Consider the following 25,918-nt stretch of genomic DNA (forward strand, 5'->3'; position numbering starts at 1 on the left):
GACTATTACTGTCTGGCAGACTGACTTCCATTCAGTGTAATGAGATTTTATTGCACCACGGGGCCTGGCAGGAGTGGAGAGACAGATTTAGAAGACTATTACTGGATGAAATGAGCTGCTGCATGCAGAGGTAGGTGGTGAATGTTGACCAAACTCCTGTCTCTTTTTGTAATGTGGTTCTTATCCCACATTACTTTCACATCGTCATATTATGTGCCAGGTATCCTCCTGCGTCTACTGTTGAAGTTCTGGGACCCTGCGACTGATTCCACATATCAACAAAAGCACATGGTTAGGTTTAGGCAGCAAAAGTACAGGCTTAGGTTTAGGCAACTGATTCGCATGGATAGGTTTTGGCAACAAAAGCACATAGATATGTTTAGAAAAAAAAAACATGTTTTGGCCCTTCATTCATACAGGAGTTGAACACTAGGCTTCCGGATTAAAGTGATGGGTTTTTTGGACCCATCCACCGCCCCTCCAGCCCATCCTAAAGACACCCCTGTGCTCATTCTATGGCGTCATTACTGGCAGTGTTTCAGCCTGACAACATCCAGTGGCATATCATGTGGTCACAACAGGTGCCGACAGCAACGTTATGAACTGACACCATCCTCAAATGCATATCATATTGCCATGCTAGGTGCCTTCTGGCTAACGGCCGTCGTATCATAACACCTCAAAAGTTTACAACCTGCCATGTTAGAAACTGATGCCGCCTTGCAACGTATCATGCTGCAATGAAAGGTGGCTTTTGGCGTCAGTATCTTATGCTGAAATCACAAAGTGGCAGTATTTGATGAAAATGCACAAATTCAGGTGTTGACAAAAGGAATGAAAGAAGCTAGAATAAAATGCAAAATATCTTGGAGGTCTTGAAAGATGGGTAATACAACCAAAAATGCTGGCACTGGCTGGCAACTTAACAATACTCTGGTGGGGAAAGGTGCTAGGACTCCGTAACTCCGTATTTTGAATGCACCTTTGCATCCTGGCTGTTAAAAGCCAGTTTTTTTCCCCTGCTGTACCTGTAACTAGGTCAGCCATTCCTGCAGCTGTCACTGTTTTGATCTCAGCCAGACACACAAGCTTTAATGAAACTATCTCATTATGTTGTTTAGACCGCCATCTACCAGGAGAGTGGAAATATGATGAGTCATCTGTAGTGATTCATCACTTTCTTCCCTGCTGCTCATTACTCCCTTTGACATCTCATCTCCCATCCTCCGTCTTTTCTGCCCCGCACCTTTTTTCTCCCGCCAGCTGTTTTTCTTTTTTTCACTTGGTCCCCCTCCTTTTTACTCCCTCGATTTGATTCAGCATTTCTTCTCGCCCTCCCACTGCACTTCTATCTTGTAACTTCACATGTACATACCCCACACCCCTTTTATTGCTTCCCTTTTATCTCTCGTTCCCTCTCCCGTGTCCCGGCCCTCTTCCCCCTTCTCTCTCAGCCCACCACATGCCCATCATCTCTAATTTTCACTTCACCTGCACCTGTTATCTGCACCCACTTATCATTTTTTCTTCTCGGTCACCTTTAACCCTCTGAAACCTGGAGCAACGTCATTTTTCTTGTATTGCTTTCAAATGCCTTTTGCACTTATGGAGAATCAACTGTGTTCATAATTTAAGTAATAAAATTCTTTTTAAGTCATGTGTAAAACCTTTGGACCAATTTAATTTTTTACTAATAATCAACTTAAAAATATTTTAATTATGCTGACAGCACAAAGCACTTTAAAATACCTTTTAAATAATGTGGTAAAACTTTTTATGTGGAATTAACTTAAATTAAAACTTAAATATTTCATTAGATATTTTTAAGTTAATAACCCATACAAGTTAATTTGTTCCAACTAAGTTTTCCAGATAATCTAAAAGAAAATCTTATGTACTTAATTACCATATTTATGAACACATGTTTTAAGTTAATTACTCATAATTTTTTTTACATTGTTAAAAAGGAATTTTAAAGTGGTATTATACTGTAAATCTCCTGTGGCTCTTGCAGGTGCATGTTCTTGCCACCAGGTGCCAGTGTTTCCTCTTCTCCTCAACTTGGACAAATATTTACCCTGCACAGCCCCACATGACAGTAGAGGTCATTTGTTGCCTTTGAGGATGCAGAGACAGAGCACGGCCTTAATTAAAAGACTGTTGGTGCAGTCAGTGAAAATCTGGATGAACGGAGACATGACTGCAAGAGGATTATTTTGAGGTAGCAGACATCTCATCTCACATCTATGAAGATGTCAAGCTTTGAAAAGAAGCTGTTGTTACTGTTTCTCCTCTTTGTCTCACCTGCCTCCTTTCCTCCTGCTGTCACCACCACTCCAATAAAACACGCTCACAAAACATAAATATACACACAGAAAGGTGCCTTTAGCTCTGTGCACGCAGTAAAAACAGTCTGCTGACAGCAAATGTCAGCGTGGTTGTTTCTACACTAAATAGCTGCTAAGTACAGTGTGATGAGAGGCTGCTGGAGGGATGAGCAGGGTGCTGGTGGTGTACAAGAATGAGAGGGAGAGAGGCAGAGAGATTGCAGTGGTTTCCCTTTGCATAGCAGAGAGCAGCCCCACCCCTCTCCTCTGCCCCCGCACGCCTCCAGTCTTCTATCGTAGCTGTGTGGATATTCATGTCGTGTCCGTCACCTCAGCCTCCTCCACTCTCCTCCTCTCCATCAAGCGGATGATCTGTCTGCACTCCTCAATTCAAATATGCTTCATTGGGCATCCGTCAGGCCTAGGTGTCCATGGCTTTAGCCCATATGTTTTCATAAATAGCCCTGGATCAAAATATCTACTCTAAATATACTGTATATATTAATTAATTCATTCATTCATTCAGTGTCCATAACCATTTTTCCTTGTAAGGGGTCGCGGTGGGGCTGAAGCCTTTTCTAGCTGTCATTGGGCGAGAGGCATGGTACACCTTGGACAGGTCCCCAAACTATAGCAGGTCTGACACATAGACAGAACAACCACACTCTCATTCACACCTACGGGCAATTTAGGGTCACCAATTAGCCTGCATGTTTTTGGAATGTGGGAGGAAGCCAGAGAACTCGGCGAAGATCCACGTAGACACAGAGAGAACATACAAACTCCGCACACAAGAGCCCCCCCACCCAAGGTCCAAACCTTGCCTCCGACTGGTACACAGGGGCATACTGCCAATTGGTGGTATAAGAGAGAGAGAGATGTATAGATGTATTTACAGTTTACATCCATGTCTATGAAAACATGCTTTACACACACGATCTATACAATAGGCACACTGTCAACTTGTACACTGTGTGTGTGTGTGTGTGTGTGTGTGTGTTTGTGCGTGTGTGGGTGTTGGAGGAAGTTGTTGTTTCTGCAGGCTCTGTATGCTGACTCTGACAAAACTGAGTCCCAGACTGTGTCAGCGACTGAGACATAGAGAGAGACAAAGAGAGAGAGACAGAGCGAGAGGCTGCAGACACAGGAGTTGCTGGAGCTCGGGGGGCTGCCTTTGGAAATATACTGTATGTGCTTGTACACACGTCCCACTGCAACCATGAGCTTTAATAACCACAAGTCACCTTCTGTACAGAACAGCCAAACTGACAATTTGTACGTCCAAAGCGCTGCCAAAAGCCTACCTTTAACCTGTTTTTGACAAATATTGTTATTTCTAATGGTACAATGTTACAGACAGAAGTAAATGCTGTTGTTTTTTTATTCCCACTTACACAGTTTAAGTATATGTAAATATACTATTATAAAAGTATAACATTCAAATTATTCCTTTTTTCATTTTTGGTCATCCTTCAGTATAAAATAATTTGTGACCGTAATATTATAAATGTAGGTATGTAAAATATATCTACAAGGGCTGTCTTTATCATATGAAACTTAAAACAAACAAAAACAAAAGAAAAACTCAGGTGCTCTTGAAGAAAAGGGTCAGCACATGGAAGGAAAAAAATTCAGGCACTGATACATGAAGTAAGAACGAATGCACTGACGTTAAAAAGTCTATTTGCAAAAAAACCAAAAACATTTAAAACACAAATATTCGACCCTAAAGTCTTTATCAGGGTGCAAAAGGGTGAACAAGAATTGGGCAAAAATTGTACAAACTTGGCAGGGGGTGTCACCCAATCTGGATTGCCCCCTGGTGTCTGTCGGCAGTATATCTTATAAAGCCCATCCCCGTAATGTTAGTTAATGGGACTTAGGTCAAACTAAAAACTCAAAGTATACGCCAAATCTGTTTTTTTCCAAGAGTGGTTTCTGTCACTGAAAGTAGTTCTCATCACCCTGATGTTTGTTCAAGTGTTTGTTTTTGTGATCAGTACGGTTTTAAAGAGGTATTCAGTTACATAACGGGGGAATTTTCCACCTTGATTGACAGATGAATTCATGCGCTTGCATTCAATGGAGCTGCTCATGATTGGTCAGATGTTTGGCATGAACTCCCCCACTGCGTATAAGGCTACTGTGCAGACTCTGACTCTTAATGAAATCACCCTTGCATGATGGTGATGGCAATGCCTGTATCTCAAATACACTATATGAACAAAAGTATTGGGCAACACCTCTTAATCATTGAATTCAGCTGTTTCATTCAGTCCAATTGCCACAGGTGTATAAAATCTGGAGGAATGAGAGATGATTATAGGATAATAACCACATGTGAAAACAAAGTGTTTGCCAGATTAGTTAAATTTAGCACAAGACCTGATGAAGGAAATATTCTGGTCTTTACTTGCTGTATTACTGGTGGTTAAAATGCTATACACAGCATTACAACATGATTATTATGGAGGACAGACTAGTCAAACACACAAGAGGCTAAACTCAGACACACCATTGACACAGATAAAAGAAAGAAAACATACACACAGAGTGAGTACTGGTGATAATATCTGGAAGTATTGATGGTAGATGGGTTTTACGGCTTGAATAACGAAAAAAGCCATAGTATAATATGTCGAAGAAAATTTTATTGTATTGATGAAATCATAGTAAAGTACATTGAAAAAAATTTCTTACTTTAGGGTACTGAAGAAATCATACTATAATATGTCAAAACTCACAGAGTTAAAAAGTTAAATAAAAAAAAAAAGCCATGGTATACTATGTTCGAAAAGAAGTGCCACAGTATTGTCAAAATACTAGTATTATAAATAGTTTTTGTCAAAAGTCATAGTATGTAAAAAAAAAAAAAGATCATAATACAGTAAGAGAAAAAAGCCTGACATTATGTCAAAAAAATGTATGTCAAGTATTTAAAGAATCAAAGTGAAGTATATTTAAAAAAAAAAATATAGTTTCTCTCTAAAACTGCATAGTTCAGTATTTAAAAAAAACATCATACTATAGTATGTCAAAAGAAGACCTAGTATTGTATTTTGAAAAAATAAGTCAAAGTATAGAATGACGAAAAAGTAGTCATGTGGTGTGTTAAAAAAAAAAATAGTTTCAAAAAGTCATAGTATAGTATGTTGAGAAAGCCATGGTATAGTTGGTCAAAAAAAATGTCTTAGTATAGTATGTGGAAAAATTCATGACATATTATTTTGAAAAAAAAAAATACCATAGTACATAGTACGTGTTGAAACATTAAAAGTATAGAATGCCGAAAAACAATGTCAGTATTTAAACAAGTATTGGTATATTATGTGGAAAAAATGTCTTTGTATACTGTGTTGAAAAAGTCATTGTATAATTGGCTAATTGGATGTTTGTACTAGTGTGTGTGTGTGTGTGTGTGTGTGTGCGCGCGCGCGTGTGTGTGTTCAGGACTTGAACACACCCATACACAGACACCCATACACAAACACTTGTCCCCATGAGGAAGAAGTCTGTATTAAAAAAACAAAGCAAACCTTGCTTTCTTCCCTTTCTTTTCCCTTTCTGCTCTTCTTCCTCAAAGTCCTGCCAAGCTGGCAGGAGCTTAAATATTTTGATGGCAGCGGGTGTGACTTACAGAACTGAACAAAATAATACAGGTAAAACATGCAGCGCTGAGTATCTGGGTGTAACTCTTGTAAAGTAAAAAACGGTCATTGTATAGACGCTTTCAATGTTTACACGATGAGTTCACATTCATGACAATATCTACTTTTGCAGTAGGTTAAATAAATAGTAAATAAATCAAATAAAGGGTTTGTACGAACATTTTGCTACAAAGCAGTTACTTTAGCTGTAGGCAAAGATTTAGCTGCACAAACTGAAGACTTGTGGTAACTTTGCCAGGTCTGAAAACAACTGTGAGGACAAACAGGCATATACAATAATCAAATCTGGATGAAAGAAAGTGTGAATAAGCCATGGACAGAGAAGATAGAATATTGGCAATGTTGCACAGGTAAAAGGAAAAAACATCCGTTCACTGTGATTTCTTTAAATTGCTGATTAAACGAGAAAGTAGAAGGAAACATAACACCAAGATTTTTGCCTGATAAATTGGTGTCTATATTTATTTACCAAAGGAAACTATACGAACCACCACCACATTCTCATCTCAAGTCATCACATATATCTGTATGTTACAGTTACGAGTGAAAATTACCACAGAAATGCACAAGTTTGCCAAATTTATAAACCTCAGCAATTTAAAACAGTAGCCAGAAGTGACTTTTGTTGCTGTATTGATTCAGTTTAAAGCTAATGAATGTTAAGGTACATGGTAAATGTATTTTTAAACAAAGTTTTTAAAAACAAAGTTTAAAAACTGCCACATCTTTGCAATTGAATGATGAGTTGATTAAAATCACCAGGATTAGCCATGTCTGTATGACAAGCCCATTACTGTTGAGGGGAGAAGTCCAGAGGGCAGGAGTCCAAGGAGTGCCTGGATGTATGGAGCACACAGGTGTGGTGACACAGCTAATCCGGGAGGCAAGCGAGAGCAAAGGAGACTTAGCAGCTCTCTGGCTTGACCAGCGCCTACGGATCTATTCCACACAAGCTCGTCGAAACCACACTGGCAAGACAAAATCTACAACAAAACCCAAATGAGCTTTATTATGTTTTAGTGTTCTAAGTCCTATGACATCAAAAGTTTGAGTTTAAGCACTCAAGTTTTTGGATTTGGGAGAGAGTTGTTTATGTTTAATAACATTTTTGGACTATCTTAGACCATAGAAAAATAATGTATGAGGCCTAAAGTTATACATAATTAAGGGAGTGACCATTTTGAGTGTCAGGTGGGTGCCGTTTGTTGACAAAATACCACAGCAACAACATGCTAGTTATGTAATGTAACCATGGCGTAACCACAGATTCATGGATTATAAGTGTAGCCATATCTGTCTTCACTTCAGCTTGTTTTCAGTTCATGAAAGGTTATTGTGAGGTAATAATTTCCAAAAATGTCAGCAATTGGTTGTACATAAAGAGCTTCTGAGGAGTCAGATGTTTCATTTCAGTAAGTCTATTTTGTTTTGATGGTTTTAAGCCTGGTTTTTGCAAGCAAAAACTTTCATTAGCTTTAGCATTATCACAGTTTGGCTGTAAATGCACTGTGCTAACCAAGATAACAGCTAGCATTTGAGTAAGCTCCAAACAGAGACACCCACTTGAAAAATGTCAAGTTACAATGCCACCCTTGAGGCTTAAAAATGGGAGTCCACAAACTAATGGGTGATGTCGCAACAGTAACATCATTTTATACAGTCTTTGCTTCAGACCCATATCAGTCTCCTCAGTAAGGATGATTTATTCATTAGACATCAACTAACACAAGACCTCAGAGTGAACCCACCAGATCTTCCAACTTCTAGAGTTGTGTCTTGACACCACTTTTCAAGCTAACTACTTTTACAAGCAAACTAAGGGAACAGCCAATAGGTCACCCACGTCTTCAATTACTGCTAACTTGTACATAGAAGGTTGGAGTGGTTCGCACTAATGGTTAGAAGATATGTCAGCCTCACCCATATTGGGCTGGAAATGAGGAAATTAAAATAATATACAGACAGGGTGTTGGCAAGAATAGTTTTTGGGCTTATCTTGGCAGGATCTTCAGAAGAGTAATGTGAGGAATTTAATTAATACATACAGCTTCACAAGGTAATCTACTGTCTACCTGTTGGAATGTGACCCCTCACAGATGCATGATGAGTCATAGCATCTCTGTCGTCTATATAAAGGCAACTGATCTGCAGTAAGTACAACAGAATTCAGCAGATCAGTTGACTTCTTACAGCCTAACATCCATCATCAACAGACGTAAGTTTTTAAGAATTTTATTGCTTAGAACTGAATATTTTTCTATTTAAGACCCTAATTGGTTTTGGTGTAAATGGGTGTATAATGCATGCTCATTTAGAATAGCACTTAGTTAAGAAGTCATTATGGCAATATGTAGATTGTTCAGGATTATATTGTGTTACACTGAAAGCACATTTATGCTGCTTACTTGTCATATTCTTCTTACTCGTGGTTTGTCTTTCTTCAATACAGTAACCAACAATGACCAAATACATCTCTGCACTCAATGTGTCCCTTGATAAAGCTGAGGAGCAACAGCTCCAAGCACAAGGCTTCAAGAAAATCAATACTGATCTGAACAAAGGAGCAGGAGGAAACCACATCTTTATTTGGAACAAAAAAGAATCCTGCCCTGCACCAGTCACCAGGGTTCAGTTCTCATTCGTCCATGAGATGGAGGATGGATTGATCAATGCAGGGTACATAAAGATCCCGAAAAATCTCAATGCTGGAACCAAAGGTAACGAAATCTACCTTTGGTACTTTCAAGGGCACACAAAGTATGATATTCCCATAGTGGAGATTGATGTCACCACGAGTGCAGCAAATGAGGCCCCCAAGTATGGCCTTGGCTGGGAGAGACTGGCCCTTGATCTGAACCGCAGAAATGATGGTGACTGGATCCACATCTGGGTGAAGAGAGAGAAGCAAACCTACATCTGTGATGTCGATGCAACTGTTGGATTTGGATCAGATGGCGACTACTTTGAGAGCGGTTACATCCGCTTGGATGAAGATACTAACAGAGGTGCAGGAGGAGCCTATGTCTTCATCTGGTACCGTATGAGCACCGATCCCAAGGTTGCACTCAGTGATCTGAAAGTCTCCACGAATGCCAGCGAGTATCAGCTCTATCAGCAGCAAAATTACCAGCCAGTGAGTGTTAACCTCAATGAGGGTACCGGAGGTAACCAGGTGTACATGTGGTACAAAAAACAGGTATGCCCCAATCCCATCCAGGACCTGATTCTGCTCCTGAACATGTGTGCAGTTCCAGTCTATGAGAAGGCTGGAATCACTGTTATCAAAAGAAATCTCAACTCAGGCAATAAAGGCTGCCGTGAGTACCTGTGTTTGTATCAGTGAAAGCCATATTCATGGTAGCAGAGCTAAGAATTCTCAACACTCATTGAAGTGAAGAGCAAAGACCAATATTAAATCATTTTGGTGATGGTCTGTTTAACATTTTTTTCTTTTTTCCATATAAAACAATATGATTAATTAGCAGTGCTGACACATCAGAAAGTATCATTCGTGTATGGGTTTTAATGTTTGACTTGCTGATGTAATCAAAGAATGAAACTGAAAGTTAAGACAAAATGGTGAGTTTTAGGTTGGGATTTAAAGGCATTAGCTGTGTGACACCAGCTTTGAATTTATTTTGACACTGCAATTCGACAGAGCACAGTCCAACAATGTTATTTGGTGATGGCTGCTAACTTTTTTCTTTTTCTGTATTAAACAATGTGATTTATTATATTACAGTAATAATAGAAGTCATTTTATAAAGTATGGTGGTGGAGGAAAAAATGGTTTATGAGTTCTACTGTTAAACTTGATGTCATTGAAATCCCTCAATTTCAAATGGTTGTTTTTCCATTATGTTAATGAATGATTCCACAACAATGATTAAATATTGTATGTATCCCTTTAACTTGGATATTTCCTACTTTTCAATAAAGACAACTTTGCATTTGAAATGTGTTTGCTCAGACTCTCCACAATGTAAACCTTACTTTGAGTATTCTTATGTGTTTTCATCATTGTAGTCCTGTCACTGCTGACATGTCAGGGACTATATTTGTCAAACTGACCAAAGTGATATCTTGGACTTATGTAAAAAACAAAAGTAAGAGTCCTTAAGATTTATTACTTGCAAACTTAACATTCACATAACAGTTCCTGATGATGGAAAATGCTCTTTAAGAAAGTGCAGGAAGTCTCAGGTTGGTTAGGGGTGGATCCTAGATAACTGCAGTACACTTACAGGCACAAATACATATATAAACACGAAAGTGATCAAAGTCAACTTTATTGTCAATTCAGCCCTAGTCAGCCCTAGTCAGAATATAGCATATCCAAAAAATATAAATTTATTAAAGGCAAAGAAAATAGTCTTTCACAAAAGGCAAAATCAAAATCACTCTGACGAGGAAGCAAAAGTAACAACAAAAAATCACTCTGACTAGGAATAAAGAAAACAAGAGTCCAACAAAGTATCGAAAAATAAGTCCTTGACCTGATAAACGCGAAGGAGCGAGCAACAAACAAAAGGTGACGTGAGCATGGAAATGGCACTGGTTCTCTGACTGACAAGACGAACTGGCACAGGATAAAGGGAGACGCTGACTATATAGACACAAGGTAAGGGGGAACAGGTGGAGACAATCAGGGCGGGGCCGACAATCACACTGGCGGGAAAACACACAAAGGGAGGAAGTAAGGTGACCTGAAATGAGAGGAGAGTTAGGATTTCAAAATAAAACAGGAAATCACAAGACAACATAAACACAAGACAAAAAGCAAATCAACACAACTTCCTTGACATGACAATGACTTTTTGAGAATATTTTAATGACACCTATAGTATGACTTTTTGCTCATATTTAGGATTACATGCTACAGTATGACTATTTGGTCATATTTTGGACAATAAAAATGTCAAAATGTGACATGTCAAAAAGACACTTGAAAACAAAGTATAGCATGTTAAGACACGTCATAGTATAGTATGAAAAAAAACAGCAAAAACATCAGACTAAGCATGTCGAAAAAACGCTCAGTCCTCATTGTATATTATATCGAAAAATGTCAAAATATGCCATGTCGAACAAACAGCTGATAACCACATAGTAAAGCATGAGACGTCATAGTATAGTATGTAAAAAATACATTGCCAAAAACATCATAATATATCATGTCGAAAAAACGACTGAAACTGTCATAGTTTAGTATGACGAAAAAAGTCAAAATAAGACATCTCCTAAAAACAGCTGAAAACAACATAGTATGGCATGTTGAGACACGTCATAGTAAAGTATAATGAAAAACCAGCCAAAAACATCATAATAAATCATGTTGAAAAATGACTGAAAACGTCATAGTATAGTATATTGGAAAATTTCAAAATATGACTGAAAAACCACATAGTATAGCATGTCGAAAAACATCATAGTATAATAAAATGAAAAAACGGCTCAAAACATCATAGTATAGTATGTCGAAAAAATTTCAAAATATGAAAGGTCCCTAGCATGTCGTAGTTCAGCATGTCAAATCATGATATAGCATGTCAAAAAAACGACTGAAAACGTTATAGTATAGTATGTCAAGACACATCGTAGTATAGCATGTCAAAGAAATAGCCAAAAGTATCATGATAAAGCATGTGGAAAAAATGACTGAAAACGTGGTAGTTTAGTATTTCAAAAGATAGTCAAAAATTTCATAATATGGCATGTCGAAAAATGTCAAAATATGACATGTCCAAAATACATCTGTCAGCAAAAACACTTAAAAACCACATAACATAGCATGTTTAGACACGTCATAGTATAGTATGATGAACAAACGGCCAAAAACATCAAACTAAAGTATGTCGAATAAACAACTGAAAACGTCATAGTATAGTATGTCGAAAAATGTCAAATTATGACATGTCCAAAAATACAGCTGAAAACCACATAGTATAGAAAAAAGACACATTTGTCAGGAATATATTGAAAATAGTAGCTTTATTTAAATAAAACCCCAAAAGAACAAAAAAAGCAACTTAGCAGAGTTGGTCTCATAACATGAGATAAGATAAGATCAGCATATTGTCTCCCTTAGGAGAAAATTGTCACACCAATCAGTCAAACTACAATTAACACACAGTATCCTCCTCGGATCCACACACTGGGACAAGAAAACACAGGCAACAGGATCACACACACATACAATCAGATTACAATCAACCCACAATATCCCCACCAGCCCATACATCACAAGAGTATTACACAATGCTCTACAATTATAATAACACTAAAGTGTTATGCAAGATTATTGCAAAAATGCCCTACACCTCATAAAAGCACACACAACACTAACAAATGCACACACACTCTGCACAAGTCAATTCATATACCCTACATCAGATATTACACAATTTCCTAAAGCAAAATATTGCACAAACAATGTTAATTATGAACAGACATATTCAACATGATGAGCCCATTGCAACTGAAAATCGAATGAACACCCAAGTACTTAAACACTTTTACTTGCTTAACTCTCACCCCATTAATAACTACTGAGCTGTGGTCGCCAACAGACCTGGGATCAAAGACCACTTCTTTTGTTTTCTGAACATTTAAAATCAGTTTGTGCCCCTCACACCACTGTACAACTTGTCCCATCTCAGACTTACACACAGCAATATCTGAATCCGTTGTCAGTAGACTCAATATAGCTTTTATCTGAGAACTTCATAATGTAGTTGTTCGTGTCCTTGATGCTTGAAATGCTGCTTTGGTGTTGTATAGTCGGTGCCGGTCTGTCTGAGGGTGGCCCAACACGCAGTCTTTTGTGGTGTGTTGCTTCATATTTTGGGTTCCCGTGCAGTCTCTCCTGAAGAACAGCACATAGCTCAGAGAGCTCCTGGCTTCTAAAGGATGGTGGCCACAATCCACAGTTTCCCCGTCAGCTGTGCCGTCGTCCTCATGTGATATCATGTCTATTGTGATCCCTCTCCAGACATCCATTTCTTCTTTAGTCAAGACAGCTCTCCTCGCTTCCATTAGCTGAGAACACAAGAAGTGCAATTAGTACTGCTCTGTGGTGTTCACACAACACAGTATTATGGCTGAATGACATTTTGATCCCATTCAGCACAGTGCATTCAGCTTTTTTCTTTAAATCTTACCCTTGCATCGGGTCATGGCATCTGTCGTTTCCCTCACAGTTTTGGGAGACACTGCATAGTTTCCTATAAAATACAAAAATCTACATCAAAGTCACTTTGGTGAACAAATATATCCTGGCTTGAGCAGCAGGCATAGTTTTAATTAGGGGCGGATTTAGTTTTGGGGGGCCTGGTGCCCCAGCCTAACTGCCTTGCTTTGATTTCACCATTCTCTAAGTGGAAATGATGATGGGCGGTTGGCAGCTGTAGAAGAAGTTATATGTTCTCCACACCCTCAATGTAACTAATATAGACTAGTGCTGGTGATGAAGAGTTGCAGGAACATTGTTTTAAATTGTATGCAAACACAGAACGACTCCGACTTGGCAATCAGAAAGGAAATACATTCATTAATTAGCTATAGATGATTACAATACATAGAATATGAGTGGGGAGAAAATTTAAGTTTTCTCTGTTGGTTGGTAATAGGAGCCAAGGATTCTTCATTTCTCCAAATTTACTTTTATTGTAACAATTTAAGTGTAAAAGTGAAGGCTTAAAAGAACAATTTTGGTGTATGTACCTATACCTCTATGCCTGGTTAGACTAAATTTCCCGTTTTGTGCATCTTTTCTGTGAACACACATACACACACACACACATGCACACAGACACACACTGGTCATTTGCATTTGAAAAGCTCACAGCATTGTCATTTACATGTGAAAACCTTGCCAGTCCTAAATTGCAGAACAGCTAAAACAGTAATCAAAGTATGTAAGTGCTAACTTACAATCTTTGTTTGTGGCACTTATTGGCGCAATGTGGATTGTGTTATCATAAGTTGCACTAAAGGTATGTTTGGATGAACATTTATCACAGCAGACATTTTGACATGTCATAGTAGGCAAAGCACAAGTGCATCCAATAGAGACTGGTATTGTCCATCATGGCTCACTGGAATAGCTCACTGGGACACTCGATGGAAGTGAGTGTTGATGTTGTCAGTTGCACCTGTGCTTTTCCGACTATGAAAAGTCAAAGTGTGTGTGGTGAAAAAGGCCCATCGCCAACATTAGATATTACTCACCATTGTTGGGATCACTGGATGCTTCACTTTTCACACCTTGGCATGATTTTCCGCCAATGACTGGTCACTGTGACATGCGACCTGCAATGTTTCCAAGCTAGCCAGTGAGGAATGGTTCTGCTCTTCTTTTCTCTTTTGTTTTTGACCTCCACAGAGGAACATTTGGGTGCTGGCAGAGCTGCCACACCCTTTCCCATCATTTTCTCACCCTACTGCATGAAGCAGCACACCTTAGCTCTCCTATACCCCTTTCTCCTAAACCCACGCTCACTGGTTTTTCAAACACAGGTAACCTTTACGGTTTTTATTTTTTTCTCTTTGTATATCTCTTTCACTCTTTCAAACTTGGCGCAGACTAATTTGGAATAATGTTTTAGCATCTTGCCAGTTTTGGAGCTAAAATTGCCAAGTTCACCCAGGTGTTGTGTTTCCGTTGATGCTGAACAGAGCTGGAGCTGATAAAAACCTGTGTCTACTGCAAAGTCATTTGGCCCAGGTGTAAATGCCGATCGTACGTGTTCCCATTAAAAAGCCAGATGTTAGTTGTTGTTAGCTGTTTTCTTGTGCAGTGGGGATGAGGCTCTAATGTAACCTGCTCAAGCAGTCATTCTAAACTCCTCTAAAGACAGCAGACAAGTTAGCTGCTTTTACACAGAGATAGCACCACGAAGTCCCCGTTTATACCGCATCTGCACTTTTACATGGAACCAAATAATGGCAACATCATTCTGCTCCAGTGTGTGATTATACACTGCATCACAGCATCCATGCAGTACATCATCTAGTTGCACAGATCCCGTATAAATATCATACCTCGTTGACTGTCAGGAACCTGGACTGCATAAAGAAGTTGCTTGATAGGGGCAATCGGTGGACTTTCTGCTACATGCAAATCTAAATTTAACCTGACCGGGGTTGTTCTGTAAATATCACCCTGGACCTCAGAGAGAGAGACTCTGGACTCACAGGAGCAATAAAGACAGACACGGGTGTGACTAGGGTTTATTACTTTTAATCAATTCAGCTAGCTACAAAATGTCCACCACTTCACACACTGACAGGATACAGAGAGGGAGTCTTTAATATTACATGCGTTGAGGACATCAATCTCACAGTTTAACCTATTGTGTCATTCAGGTTTAGGTATGTAATCACCTTACTCTAACTACTCGACATTTTGGCGATTTGGTGTGCATAGCTCTAAAATACAGAAGCAACAAAAAACCCTTTTGTATGTATTTTTTTGTTTCAGAGTATAGTTATTGTTATTCAATATTATCATTATTTTTACCAATAACAAACCACACGGGGAGAATAAACTTACAGATACAGTCTTCTTATAAAAGTAAGGTCTCTCAGAAATATGCGTCTTTGCTTTACATTGCAAACGTTTATTTTTATTTTTTCAGAGCATCCAAAACCTATGTTACAGTACACAACCAGTCCTCATCTTTCAGCACATAATCAACATCGTCATCATTGAACTGCATAATCATTTAGAAAACAGGTCTTTTTTTTTTCTTTTTTTTTTTTGCAATACAACCCCAAGTCCTCGTATTTTTTCATCTTTATCTCACTTTTTTGATCCCTTTTGCATTATTTTACAACGAGATGGTCACAGTCGGTAAATATATCGAGACAAAAAGAGTGGCACTATTGCAAACTTGCAGGAGTATGGAACGATCAACTGTGTCCTAATACTGAGCATGCGTTTTGTCAATTTGCTACTGCCATGTTATTATTTTTTATATATATTTTTCAGACAGGTTTTATTTATAAGACTAAAATCTACCATTTGTCATGCAGAGAACGCACAATTCACATCACTTGGAATGCAATGTCTAATACAGCTACAGAGAGTCTAGTTGCACATTGTCTAAACAGTAACTCAGTATGATTGCGATGGAGGAAAATGTACCAACAACTGCCTTTTGATTGTAAGTGCTCTTTGCGATCCTGTTTGTCTGTACCATCGCCTCATAAATCTTTACGCCTGTTTTCCCATCAGTCCTCTCCCCTTTGTCGTAACAACACCAAAAAAAGGAGCATGACAGTAGCCTAAATGGATGACACAGCTTTACTAAGACGATACTGAGATACTGAAAAGGAAAAGAATAAAAACAGCTTATATAGCATTCCTATTATATACTTGTCATCCAGAGCAGTGTACTTTTATATATATATATATATTATATATGATATATATAATAATATATGATATATATATAGATAAAGAGAATAAAAACTTCACAGGTGAGCTAGAGAGCCATCAAGTCAGCACTATATACAACCTTTGGAAAGAATGATATACGGAGTATAAGAAATCATCTTTTTACGAGGACAATCATCTTGAAAAAGCTCGACAGACGACACAGAACAACATTTACAATGGGGAAGGGAGGTGATATGTGCATGTGTGCAAACCTAGAAGGTCAATACCATGATGAAAGCATGTCAGCGCCTGTAGATGTGTGGCGCGGGCGCCGGGACGATCACGCTCGGGCGTTTTAGCCACTGCCCAGCATCTTTGTGGCGCGCTGGTTGGCCTCGTCAATCCTGGTCTTGTTGGAATCAGCCTGAAGGAAAAGGGGGCAACATCAGTTTGCTTGTTTTGGTTGATATTTTAAGCCAAGTTGACAAAACACTTGTAGAATTTAGTAATGGCCATGGACAATTGCTAGTATTGCTGGAAAAAATAATTGGATGGCGACACTGCTGTCTTTAAGAGGCTGTTGCCGGTGCAAATGTAGTGGTATCCTGTGAAACATGACAACCAGTGATACTGTGGACCAAATCTGGCCCCCAATAGATTCCAGGTGGCCCCCAACCATTTTTTTAATCAACAATAAAAATGAAGTAATTCACACTGGGAATGAATCGTCCTGAAATCCTAGAAATGTTCTAAAATCCTAAAAATGTCCTAAAATCCTGGAAACGTCCTTATATCTTTGAAACATCTTAAAATCCTGGATATGTCCTTATACCATTGAAATGTCCTAAAATCCTAGAAATATGACAATCCAAGAAACTCCTAAAATCTGAGAAACATCGTAAACTTTCCCACCTTCTCCATGATCCTGTCGATCTGGCGGTTCTGGGTGTCGATCTCGTTGCCCATGTCCAGGGCCATGTGGCGCAGGTTACCGATGATGCCACCCACCTGCTCAAGGTTCTCATCCATCTCATTTTCCCGGGCATCGTCTGTTACCCTAAGGACACACACACAAGCAGATTTAAACACTGTGATGACACACACCCCATACTGCCGTGTTGAGCAGGTTCACGCTCTCATCCACATTTCACCTCTGATCCTTTTCTTGTCTCAGAGCAGGGCCTGACCTCAGAGCAGGCATCTGGACATGAGCAGGACCGTCTGCACAGTAGTTTATATTCTGTTGAACACTGTTTATTTCTAGTTTAAATTACTTGATGCTCAAATTACTTATCCTTTTTCTAATGCCCTATATCCCAATTTGCAATTTAAAGAAGTCATCTTGAAAATTTCAGTCCTAAAAATTTGGGATTATAACTTAACAAGATCTCATTTAGAAAAAGCAGGGAATGGGAAACACTGTTAAACGTTTTTGATACATTTGACATTTTGACACATTAGCTGTGGCTTCATAATTACACTGCTCATGTGAGAGTCACGTCTTCATATCTGGCTCTCTGCATGAACGCAAAATGGCAAATTTTCAAAAAATTGTCAAACCTTAATTATCATTCTCTGTCCCACAATGCTTCCAACTTGTAGCTACTTTATGTGGATCCCTTCCCGGTTCTCTTACAACCTAAAATGTTTGCGACAGCTCCTCTCACATGCATGCAGAGAGCTCTTTCAGTTCACACTAGGCTTGGGCGGAATCATGGTATTACACTTTACCATGGTACTTAGAAATCCTAAAAGTCTGTTTTTCAATACCGTCATAAATACAGGCACTCCTCTTTTTGATAAACTCATTGTACGTAGTGCACAGCATGCACCACTAGAACTCTGTCTCTACTGGTCAAAACAAGCAACTGAATTGAAAGACACAGTGACACCGAGTGGTGGAGGGAGAAGTTACAGGACTGTAAACGGCCGGCAGCAAGCAGGCAGAGAGAGACGGTGGGGAAAAGGGCAGAATTAAGGATTTATTTCGACCAAATCAGATCTGGTGTTGGAACGATGGACTTACATTAAATTACATACCCCGGTGAAATTTTTGGAGGATATGAAGGTATGAAAAAATTCCACACAAGCCCACTTCATTCTTGTACACCCCCGAACTTCTCAATTTCTAACATAGGTGTTTTGGTACCTCAAGCTCCCTGCTTACCTGCGTATGAAGCCTCCACTGATGGCCATCTGTTCACGCTCGTCCACCACGCGGGCAGGCTGGCTGGCCACCACGCCATCCTGGTTGTTCCCCCAGGCCTTGCTGGCTCCACTCTTCATCCTGGCCGCCAACAGCAAAGGGAAGGACGAGGAGGGACAGTCACTCAACACTTTGGCCAAACCATTTACCATTTACCTCAAACAGGCTGGCTTCCCATTAGTCAAATCTACACAGAGAGCCTTGGATTTGAGGTACTGCAACAGCATTTATATCAGTATGTGGTGTGATCAGCTGACACAAACATGTTATTTGGTTTCATGCATCCAGCACATAAATATATGGTGGGGACTAGACTAAGTCAAGCAAAGCATAGCAGGCACAGACTGGTTATTTGGGTTTGGTAAGTGCAGGCTCATTCTGTTGTTATACAATAGTAATGTGTGTGATGTTATATCTTGTAGATATATAACATACTGTTTGGAATCAGGCACAAGTCACATCTGTCTGTTTTGTACAATCTAGGCATGCATTTTATTAGCTTCAACATGTAGGTACGTCTCCTTTGTTCCGTTAAACCAGTGATACTCAACTTACAGTCCACGGGCCAAATCTGGCTCTAGATAGGATGCAGGGTGGCCCCCAACCATGTTCTCATTCAGCATTAAAATGAAGTTGTTTATACTGTGAATTGTTTTTGTACTTCAAGTATACATAAGGTGCCTGAGTGCAAAAATTAGCATCAAAATAGAGCAATGAAAAAAAGTGTTTGTTGGAGGATCCCCCACATCCTCCAACAGAGGTCCTAGCTAAGCCAATAATGTTTTAAAATCCCAGAAATGTCCTAAAATCCTAGAAATGTCTAAAAAATCTAAAAATCTTAGAAATATCCTAATATCCAAGAAACATTCTAAAATCCTAAAAAAGTATCCTAAAATGCTAGAAACATCCTAAAAAATAAAATCCTAGAATAGTGCTGAAGTCCTAACAATGGCCTAAATCGGAGAAATGTTCTAAAATCTAAGAAATGTTAAAAGCCTTGAAACATCCTAAAATCCCAAAATGCCCTAAAATGTTAGAAATGTCCTAAAATCCTAGCAGATATCCTAAAATCCTTAAAAAAAAAAAAGAAAAAAAAAAACATCCTTAAATCCGAGAAACATTCTAAAATCCCAGAAATGTAATGGCGAACTGCTGCGACTGGCCCCTGGCATCCTGTCAATTTGCAAAAAAAATGCCTCCCAAGCAACGCAAGTTGAGTATCCCTGCATTAAACCATTCTACTAATGACTCTTCTGTGTTGTTTTGCAATGGCACCCGCAACGCAAGTTGAGTATCCCTCCCCATTCCTACTGACCCTGTGTTGTTGCATACCCCCCCCCCCCCCCCACCCCCCCCCCCCCCCCACCCACCAAGTTAAATGTCCCAGTGTGACAGAAAACAGGGAAGAGACGAGCTTTTGGCAAACACACAACACAGAGTGTACAGGACTGTCACATCGTTAGGAGGGACGACGAGTAATGCAGAGAACAAACTGCCAAACGACAAAAGGTAACAAAACAAAACAAGAAACTGGAGGGAGTCAACAGAGAATAACAGCACAGTTAACTGTTCCTACAGCTACCGTAACACCCCCACCCTCGCTTCATTCGTTTGAAAAGGTCACCGCTTTTTCTTTGAGGTTCAAAGGTGGATGTTATGTCACGGTGAGGCCGAGGAGTGAAGAGTGTGATAACTATTACACTAAATCATCCCATGGATTCTTCTGTATCCGCCTCTGTTTAAAGAGTACAAAGTGTACGACAAATACAGCTGTGCTAACAGGATATGCAATCCCAGCTCAGTTGCACGGCTTTGCAAATGTCACCTAATTCTGCACGTCAAACTTCACACTCTCAGATTCAGTTTTTTGGCACCAAAGAGTTGGGAATAGAGGGGAACGTAAAACCCCTTTTCCATCAAAATTAACACATATATATTTAGGGTTTTTAATATGGGAAACCACACCAAAATAAGTCATAGACTCATTTCCCATTGCCAGTAGACCAGAGCTGTGTAGGCTGTTCTCACACACCGTTTGTGTGTTTTCCTATGAAAAGTAGTACACCCAAATTTGTACCTATCAGGAGCTGTGCATAACCCACATATTTTGGGGGGCTGCAATCATGTGACCAACGTGTTGGCAGGAGTGAAAAAAGCAGTCCAGAGCAGTCTGTAAGGAGTCAGGTTGAGCTGGTGGATGGATCACAAAACCTCAGACTTTTACCAAAGATTCTGTTGCAGAGCTTTGTTTTCATAACTGTGCGAACTCTGCGTCATTTTAAGGTCCGTCCTCACATTTTTTCTTTTCTGACCTCTGAAACTTTTTGTTAATTACCTCATTGAGGAGGCCCTAATTAGTAGGATATCATACGAACGATTCTATGACGATATGTTGAGCTGTGTAGATGGCTCTGCAGTAGACTACACAGCTCAACATATACTTTTTTTTCTCTTGTCTGACGTCACAAATGTGCTGGAAAACAGAGTTAGAGTTGAAAGAGTTGAAAGCAGCATGGAGGCTGGTGAAAATGTGAAGGCGGAAACTTTTTTTGATATTCATTATTTATTCAGTCTTTCAACCAAAGCCGGTGATGACTAATTTTTAAAAAAGTTCAAATGCTGCTTGGGCGAAGGTGGAGAGAATTTCTGGAAATTGGGGTGGAAAAGGAGCAAAAATGTGTGCGTACACCAAGTGGCAACCTCTGAGACTTGAAAAAAGAAAGCCAAGTAACAAAAACAGCAATTCCTTAAATGGCCACTTGATGCTGGCTCCAAAAGTGGGTCACAACTTTACAGCAGAAATAAACATTTTTGGTCTCTGTAGCTAATTTTAACATTCATAACAACTGAATGGAACTGAATTTTTATATATCTCACTCATTAACATTTCATTAAGACTTAAAGTCATGCATATTTATCCTTTAAACCCTGGCTCAACATCAGTTTTCTTGTGCTTTATTTAGACGCCTTTCACAAGCATTTTGCTCCTTTTTTGCTTATTTCAGATAATTTCCCTGTAATTTTATACTAATTCTTTGTTTTTTGGGGGTCATTTTTGTTAAGTTGCTCTTTTCCTTTCTATTTTTTTGAAAGAACTAAAACCAATTTATTCAGGTTTCGAAGGGTTCAGGGAGTGACAAGTTGTCTGCGAGGTGAAACCACAGTCTGTGAGTCACATCCACCTCTCACTGCTCTACAGCTCCACCCTCTCATCCAAATATGGTCACTTTTGGCTCCAAAAACCCAAGATGGAGACATATGAAATGCCAGACTCGACCCTTCAAATCAGGTGTCCACAAAGCCAACATTTTTCACCTCATTCCCTCTCTTGCCTGAGAAATAAATCTTATATCTATATTTTTTATCATCCATTCAGCAATATTGTGTCGTTTCTTTACTGTAGCATGAGTTGCAGAGTTCTGTATAACCTTGGAGTGCTGTGTGGATGTATTCTAGCTACATCAGGGTTGGTGATGGCTCAGCCTCCTACACTGCTTTTATTAATAGAAATGGACTGAGGCAAGGCTCCGCTTAGCTCTGCGTCCCTGCTGACACACACCAGTGTGGTAAACACACACACTACCCTTGTCTGAGTTCTCTTGTTGTGTACCTATTTCTTGCTTTATTTGATCTCCTTTTTGCTCCTTGAGGTTTTTAGACCTGGAGCAACCTCGCTTTTCTTGTGCTGCATTCAGACACTTTTCACAATATTTAAGCCTTTGAACCCTGAGTAAATTGGTGCAAATTCTTTCAACAGCATTGAAAGAAAGGCAATGAGCAACTTGGTAAGAAATAATAGAGAAACTGCAAGACATTAGTAGATTTAGAAAATTATTAATTAAAAAAGCTAGGAATAAATTTTAAAAAAGAAAAAAATGCAAAAAGCTACATTTACATATATATATATTTTTTTGCTTTGTGTTGTTTTCTGTTTTTTGTTGTAATTTTCAGCTACATCTATAGTACTTTTTTGACTACTTTCTTGTTGTTGTCACTCAGTGCCTTCCTTCTATGTTTTTGAAAGAAATCAAGCCAATTTCCTCAGGTTTCAAAAGTTTAATATTGTACATACTTTCCCGTTCTTTCCTCTCTTCTCCTCTCCTCTTTTTTGTGTCCCTTTTCTCTTGTTTTGTTTTCTCCTGGGTTTTCTCCTCTTCTCTCCCTTTTTCCTTTTCTATTTCTTTCCACCTCCTCCAAGGTTTTCTCTGTTCTCCTCTCCTCTTGTTTACTTTCTCTTCACGTCTGTTTCCTGTTTTTCTCCTAATTGTCCTGCATTATCTGCTTCTCTCCTCACCTCTCCCCTCCTTTTGTTTTTTTCTCCTATGTGTCCTCTGTTCCTCTCCTCCTTTCTCCTCTCCTTTCTCTCCTGTTGTCTGTGTTTTCCTCTGTTCTCAGTTCCTCTCCTCGCCTCTCCTCACATCACTTTTCTTTCATTTGATATCCAGTTTGCTCTCCTTAGCAGTTTACCTCCCTGCAGTCTCATAATGGATATAATGCACTTCTCTAATCAGCTTTGCTGTGATTGAACCAAAATGATGTGATTAGATCATATGAGGATTGCAGATCCTGTGCTAAAACTGAACTCTATCTTCTATCTCATTTATTACCCGAGTGACCTGCAAGTTGAGTTATCCACCAATCAAGATCCACCAACTCTGGCATGCAGACAGCCAGAATCCAAAGGTATAAAGTAGCAGAAAACCAAGAGTCAGATAATTCTGACAGGCAGCCAGAAAGCCGAAGATTAAAAAAACCATCCCAGCATGATGGAATTAAGTCTCACTTTCTGAGCGGAGAAAGGAATCTAACAAAAATATGTCCGTTTTGTCTTTCTAGCATCCATCTATGTGTGCATTCAGTTTGAGTCAACCTCCCAGCAGGCTATCATGCCACTCTCTGATATGGCTGACCTACATGTGAGCGAGTTCCCCGCGGGAGAGAGAGCTTAGCGAGCAGTAATGTTGAACAGGATAAAGCCTGGATAAAGGCTTATTTAGCACAGCGCTCTGCAGGAGAGGTGGCACTGCAGAGAAACTGCAGCAGAACCAGACAGGGAAAACAAGGCAGCAGTGGGCTGGATCGCCTCACGGAGCCATGTAAACACCAAGTACATGCACAGTGGCACGATGTACCCATTTACACATCAAACGTGGCTCCATCCCTGAAAGCATGCCACTGCGCATGTGTCCTAACCCAGTTTCCAGCTCCTAAGAACCACACAGATCTCTCCTATTTTTCTCCTTTGCTTTGGATGTGTCATACTGTCATCTCTGTTTTATTGCCACGTGTTCACTGCCTTCCTTCTAACATCCGACAACTTTGTCATGCAGCATTCCCTTCCTCCCTTCCTTTCTTCATTCTTTACCCTTTTTCTTCAAAACAATTATGGCCGTGATTGATGGAGGAGTATTGGGGCCACATTTGAAAAAAATTCCCAACAAAGTCATAATATTACAGGAATAAAGTCACCATTTTGAGAAAAAGTTGTTGCGTTACCAGAATGAATTCATAATTTCAAGAAAAACTTATGAGAATAAAGTCATAATTTTGAGAAAAAAGTCATAATATTACGAGAATGAAGTCTAAATTTCTTAAGAATATGACAATACAACAATATAAATAAATATACTATTTAAAGAAAAAAGCCATAAATTGCCTTTCATGGGCCTCCTTGCAAGATCAAAATATGAAAATAGCACAAATTATTTCTGTAAAAAGCTGTGGCTGTAATTTACAGAGGAATGTTAAGGCCATATTGAGAAAAAAACCCAACAAACTCAAAACATTACAAGAATAAAGTCATAATTTTGATAAAAAGTTGTTATATTACAAGAACAAAGGCATAATTCACAAAAAGTTGTAAAATCATGCGAGTAAAGTCGTAATTGATAGAAAGACGTGATATTATAAGAATAAAGCTGTAATTTAATAAGAATATAATCACTCTCAAGAAAAAGTCAGAAATTGCGCTTCATGGGCCTCCTGAGATGGAAATATGAAGATATTTTGATATCTTGATCATTTTTTTCTTTAGTAATATTGCTGTCTTGGTCACTTATTTTTAACTGAAATAATATTACACGATTCATTAAATCACGACTTTTAATTTTATGGCTTTATTCTCATTAAATTGCTGTGGGTTTTTTTGTCAATGTGTCCCCAGTATTAGTAGTGATCATCCTGAAAACAGTAAGCTGTTTTTTTCTTTTTTTTTCAGGAGCAAATCACATGAAAGTATCGCTCCATTATTTTGGCATCGCAAAAAAACGCAGTTTTATAACGTTGTGTCCTTGTAAATACAAAAACGACTTTTGAAAATGTTTCTGTTTAAGCTGAATCTGTTTTCTTCATTCATGTTTTCCTCCCAGAGATTTTGACATTTTCAAAATAAGAAAAATCAATGCGTTCTATCTGCTGTTTACTCCTTGTTTACCATGAAAAAAAGCCCCCTGGCTTTATATTGCCTGTGCAAAAGAACACATTAAAATGATTTGATCATCATCACCATCAACATCACCTTCATTGTTAATATCAGCATCACGATCTTAGCATCATCATGTGGAGCATCGCTGTTATGAGTTGCATCATCATGCATGCATGAGCATTCAAAGGGTCATGCTCGTCAGTCATTCCATGTCATTGGCACTTGTTGGTTCAAAAATGGTGGTGGGGGAGGAGGGGGTGCTTGGAGGGAAACAAAAAGGTCTTGTTGCCTGCAAAGAGGTGAGGATCTACTGGATGTTAGAGCGGTGTGGTGGTGGCAAAGATCATGCAGATGAGGAGAAGTGTCAAACAGTCCTGGACCAGGCTGACCGAAGTCATTTTGGGACCAAGATCAATGAATTTCCAGCTGAAGTCAACACGTAAAATGATCTGAGTGCCAAGATGCTTCGGGAGCCCCAGCCCTGCTCTTTTGGTTGAATCTTGGTGGTTTTAAAGTTGGGAAGACCAACAGTTAGAGTGATATCACTGTAGGAGTCCACTTTTCCCATTATTTAGCATACAGTATATGCTGTTCCTCTTCCGGAGGAATCAGTACGAATGTTTCAAGTGGGACTTCTACAATGGTTACATCTGCATGTAGATGACTCCCATTATAAAGGTGTTTGGAGAAGTGGAAGCTCAGAGAATAGGGCACTTGGAGAAGGGCACTTGGTAGAAGGGTGTTAAGAGAGGCACTTATTGATGTACCATGGCCATGGCTGAGTGGAGAAGAGCTTATGTGGAGGACTGGAATTTTTGAGCTTGGCTTTATAGGATTTGGGTCTTAACCATGTCTATTCACAGAAGTCTGCTTCATGAACTGTGCACAAGCAGCAGCAATGACATAAATAGG

The 25,918-nt window shown here is 39.2% G+C and overlaps 2 protein-coding genes across 2 annotated transcripts in view; one reads left to right on the forward strand and one right to left on the reverse strand.

Moving 5' to 3' along the window:
• Positions 1-8,164: 8,164 nt before the first annotated feature.
• Positions 8,165-9,952, forward strand: si:dkey-30j10.5. Its single transcript, XM_042504041.1, has 2 exons — positions 8,165-8,210; positions 8,445-9,952. Exon 2 carries the CDS (start codon positions 8,454-8,456, stop codon positions 9,336-9,338), a length of 885 nt encoding a protein of 294 aa, XP_042359975.1. The 5' UTR covers positions 8,165-8,210; positions 8,445-8,453; the 3' UTR covers positions 9,339-9,952.
• A 6,779-nt stretch (positions 9,953-16,731) lies between these two features.
• snap25a (synaptosome associated protein 25a) overlaps positions 16,732-25,918 on the reverse strand; it is a 50,758-nt gene continuing 41,571 nt past the window's right edge. The window contains exons 6-8 of the mRNA XM_042503251.1: positions 18,544-18,663; positions 17,289-17,433; positions 16,732-16,800 (exon numbers count right to left, since the gene is read on the reverse strand). Coding sequence (XP_042359185.1) covers positions 16,732-16,800; positions 17,289-17,433; positions 18,544-18,663 — 334 coding nt within the window. The remainder of the gene's footprint in view (positions 16,801-17,288; positions 17,434-18,543; positions 18,664-25,918) is intronic.

The sequence above is a fragment of the Plectropomus leopardus genome, chromosome 16 (genome assembly GCF_008729295.1).
Source record: "Plectropomus leopardus isolate mb chromosome 16, YSFRI_Pleo_2.0, whole genome shotgun sequence".
NCBI classification, from domain to species: domain Eukaryota; kingdom Metazoa; phylum Chordata; class Actinopteri; order Perciformes; family Serranidae; genus Plectropomus; species Plectropomus leopardus.

What these genes read in the sequence shown, in the direction of transcription:
- si:dkey-30j10.5 (XM_042504041.1), top strand. Translation starts at nt 8,454, where the DNA reads ATGACCAAATACATCTCTGCACTCAATGTGTCCCTTGATAAAGCTGAG.